The 4,185-nt window shown below is 42.3% G+C and overlaps 1 protein-coding gene across 2 annotated transcripts; it reads left to right on the top strand.

Moving 5' to 3' along the window:
- The first annotated feature begins 1,363 nt into the window (after window positions 1–1,363).
- LOC147641034 (uncharacterized) lies at window positions 1,364–3,494 on the top strand. Of its 2 annotated transcripts, none has more exons than XM_086809553.1 (4): window positions 1,364–2,179; window positions 2,529–2,627; window positions 2,991–3,104; window positions 3,253–3,494. In XM_086809553.1, exons 1-4 carry the CDS (start codon window positions 1,895–1,897, stop codon window positions 3,400–3,402), a joined length of 648 nt encoding a protein of 215 aa, XP_086665679.1. In that variant the 5' UTR covers window positions 1,364–1,894; the 3' UTR covers window positions 3,403–3,494. The 2 variants fall into 2 exon arrangements, with proteins under 2 accessions (XP_086665679.1, XP_086665671.1); XM_086809545.1 differs by having other exon boundaries at window positions 1,364–2,206.
- The last annotated feature ends 691 nt before the right edge of the window (window positions 3,495–4,185 follow it).

Genomic DNA, 4,185 nt, shown 5'->3' with positions numbered 1-4,185 from the left:
TGATCATGATACGATCGACATTATGAATGGGAGTATGTAAACCATTTATGGTTAACATCGACATTATGAAGGGGAGTATATTAAACCACTTTTGGTTAACATCACACTTTCAATGTCGATGTTAACCATTTATGGTTAACATCGACATTAGGAAGGGGAGTATGGTTAACATCACACTTTCAATGAGCGTCTTTATCTATATTGTAATTCTCAACATCTGGCATTATAGGTGCGCTTAAGATGATCTCAAGTCGTGTACTCCCGCTAGAAAGGCTAAACACTTGTAAAAAGCCTTGTAATCAGGCTTCATGAGCACCTTGGGTCACTTACTCCTAGGCGTCCTAGTGAGAAAAGGCTTATGAAGTAGAAAAGGCAACTTCTCATGTTTGTAACGGATTCTCCCCATGCATGCAATATAATTCTCCTTATAACTCTAAACTAGAATGTGTGGATGTGATTTGGGTTTCGGCTTGGGCTTGCTTTTTGCGCTAATCCTCGACTTCTCCTTTAATGGGCAGCATAAGACATTCAGGGAGATATATTTCATTTTAAGCCCTTAAAATTTGCATTCGGTGTACTACATACCTCATAATCCCTAGAAGGTAGACCTCAATTGAAGATCTCACCTTTGGCCATGTGTGTGTTGTGCATGTGAGTGGGGCTTTCCTACTCATAGGAGCCTTTGCGAGTCGCTCTCTTTATGCACGAGGATAAGGTCATAACATACCCGACTAGAAAGGCCAAACACTAAAAGCCTTGTAATTAGTCATGGGCACCTATGGTCACTTACTTCCACGTGGCCTAATGAGAAAAGACTTATGAAGTATAAAAACCAACTTCTCATGTTTGTAACGGATTTTCCCCATTCATGCAATATAATTATGTGTACTCTCTCTTGTAATTCTAATCTAACATGTGTGGATGTCATTGAGGTTTGGGTTTGGGCTTGCTTTTTGTGCAAACGGGAAGCCCTCGAAATTTACACTCGGTGCAATTGAAGATCTCACCTTTGGTCTTGTGTGTTGTGCATGTGAGTGTGGCTTTCCTACTCATAGGAAACTTTAGGAGTCTCTCTTTATGCACGAGGATAAGGTCATAGCATGAGGACTAGCATGTGTGGATGTGATTCGGGTTCGGGTTCAGGTTCGGGTTCGGGCGTGCTTTGTGCTAATTGGCTCATCTTCTCCTTTAATGATTAGAGTAAGACACTATGTTATTTGATTTGAAGCCCTCTAAATTTGCATTCGGTGCATTCCATACTCACACTCCATAGAAGGCAAACCTCAATCCATAGAAGGCAAACCTCAATTGAGTGTGGCTTTCCTACTCAGAGGGGACTTTAGGCTTTATGCACGAGGGTGAGGGAACTTTCGTTCAATTTTTTGGGAGGTCCCGCCTTGAAAGCATTTTCTTTTTCCTGGTTGTTCTTGATCTTTGAGACAGCTAATAATAGTAATAGAAGTGGCCATAGTGCATGGCGATGTGGTGGAAGAAGCTTGCAACGTAGACGATAGTCTCTCATCTTCTATCTATCTTTCATCTTTTGCCAGTGTGGGTAGCCTTTCTTGCCTGCACAGGTAGAGGGCATAAACAGAGATACCTTTGGCTGCTAAAAGACCCATTTCTTTGTTTTCGTGCAGCATTTAGCCTTTCTTGCCTGCACAGGTAGAGGGCATACAACAGAGATACCTTTGGCTGCTAAAAGACCCATTTCTTTGTTTTCGTGCAGCATTTCCATATCAATCTACTCTCTGTTTGCGCTCCCCTCAAAAGGTCACACCAGCACCTAAACACACAGAGGGAGAGAGAGTGCTTTTTATTTTGAAAGAGATTGTCTCTGTGTGTGTGTGTGTGTGTGTGTGTGTGTTTTGGGGCAAAATTGGCCTTTCGAGAGATGCAGAGCTCCAAGCCTCCTCCTGCTGTCGTTGGGGCTATGGTGCATCCACAGAATGGAGCCCTAGTGGCCTCCACACCGCAAAGCGGCGGCCAGGCGCTCTACCCAGATGCCAAATCCGGCCGCCTCTCGCCCAACAGCGCCTCCTCTCTTGGGCGCAACAACAACAACAGCAACACCACCAACACGAAGCCCCCCAACGAAAAGGCGGAGGCCTTTGCAGAAGCTCACCGCGGGCGCGTGGAGGCCGAAGCGCACGCCTACCGTGAGGCCGAGTCGAGAAAGGTCGAAGCCCGCGCTCAGAAAAACCTTGTGAGTGCATTATTGTGTTCATGCCTCTCTGTCGCTACAACATATCTATTCCTTGCAATTAATCTTGCACTAAAAAGATTGCTGTATACCTGATTAACATCTTTATATTCCGCGCAATTTAGTGCTAATTGCAATTAATTTTGCACTAACAAGATTGTTTTGAACGTGATTCTTTTTGTTTCTTGCAATAGCTATGTCCCAGAATTCAAGATGGACATCTTGCTGTAGGGCATGATTGGCCTTGATCTCAATGGATTAAGAGCAGAACTTAGGTTTTTTAAAGTGCAATAAAGGCTTAAATTTGACTTGTGGATTGCATCAGGCAAAGGCAGAGAGGCAAAAACTCCATGATGAGTCTCGGGCTTTGAAGGCTAAACAACGCGGAGAGCAGAGGGCTGAGCAAGTGATCAGGAATGCTGCGGTTTGTCACAATTCATGACTAACTCCGATTTAACCTTAATTTCTCTATTAAATGATACCATTGTAAGTTCACAACTTGTGGTGACAGATTATCTTGGTTATGCACTTCAGTTGCTCACTTTATTCAGTATTCTACTTTGTTCATCATGCTTAATACTATTAATTAGGCACTTCAATTGCTCACTTTATTCAGTATTCTGCTTCGTTCATCATGCTTAGTGTCTTAATACTAGTAATTAGATAGAAAGACAAGTCATACTCTTCTCAAAGTAAGTCAGCTAGCAGTATCAAAAGCTTAGTAGGTTGTTCAACAGGATGTTGAATCCAATTTTCGACGAATAATGAATGATGAGCTTGTTTGCAGGTGAAAGCAGAGAAGATAGCTGTCAAAGCCCACGAGGAAGCCAACAGGATCAACTCAAGAGCACAAGAGGAGATCGAGAAGGCCATAGCAAATGCATATACAAGGGCTGAAAGGGTAAGTGTCCTGCAAAATACCCCCTTAGCTGCCCATGTTCAGTCTACTGTTCCAAGGTTCAAATGTTGGATTGTGAAGTTACATGCGTACTTGCCTTCATTCTGCACAATGTGGTAGGTCCGTGAATGACATTGTCTCCATGATTTAGTGCAAGGCCGAGATTGAGGAGACCAAGAAGAAAGAGCTGGCCGAAATCACCGATCGCATTCAACATATGATTGCAGTGGGTGAGCTTCCCGTCATTGAACACAGAGGCGTTGTTCAAAGGATGAAGGCCAGCTTTGTCTGCCAAACCTAAAGCATGGTTATCCTTTCCTATCGAGTATATATCAATCACATTTATAGCAAGGTTTTGACTTAAAAGTGAATAAAGCTCCTCTTTCATCCACATTTGAGTATGTATCTTGCGATCCTCATTGTGACATGACATCACTTTTTGCTAGCCAAATGTTTTTTTAATCAGAGCAATCACATATATAAACATGTTCCTATCAGAGCATCTCTCTCTCTCTATCATGTTCAGTTCCAGAATCTTGTTTAAGATTAAGGGTGGTGCCTTTTGCATCTCCCATCACAGTGCTCATATGTACCATCTTTGGTCTCGTGCAGCCCCTTGCAAACGTCTCTCTCTCTCTCTCTGTCTCTCACACATTCATTTAAAATTCATGAGGTATCAAAATTGTCCATAAGGAACCAAGAGAACTTCAACACCTAAGTCGTTAAGCCAATGGAACATTAAATTTGATTGTGTTGGTCATTTCAGAGTGCGTTTGTGCTCTATGTTCCCGAGCACAAGTATTCTGAACGCGTGTACCATGTAGCTGCCCGCTCATTAAAAATGGGTAACATACACCAGTCAACATTCTCCAAAGATGAAAGTGATCCCAGAACTTGCTTCAAAAGATGCAATCATCCCACTAATGGCAGTTAAAATACTGTTAGTTATTTAATGCGCACTATGCATTGTTTCATTTGCTTTTTTGACTCAAATCAATCTTTTCTCTATGTAAGGCTGGCTTTTATTGGTATGGTGGTTGCTAAAAATTTGTCAATTAACTTTCCCTTTAACATTGTAAATAGT

The sequence above is a fragment of the Cibotium barometz genome, chromosome 2 (genome assembly GCF_041138505.1).
Source record: "Cibotium barometz isolate CiBa-2024 chromosome 2, ASM4113850v1, whole genome shotgun sequence".
In the NCBI taxonomy this organism is placed as follows: Eukaryota; Viridiplantae; Streptophyta; class Polypodiopsida; order Cyatheales; family Cibotiaceae; genus Cibotium; species Cibotium barometz.
The sequence above is the reverse complement of the archived record's forward strand: the minus strand, read 5'-3'. Positions and strand labels throughout refer to the sequence as shown.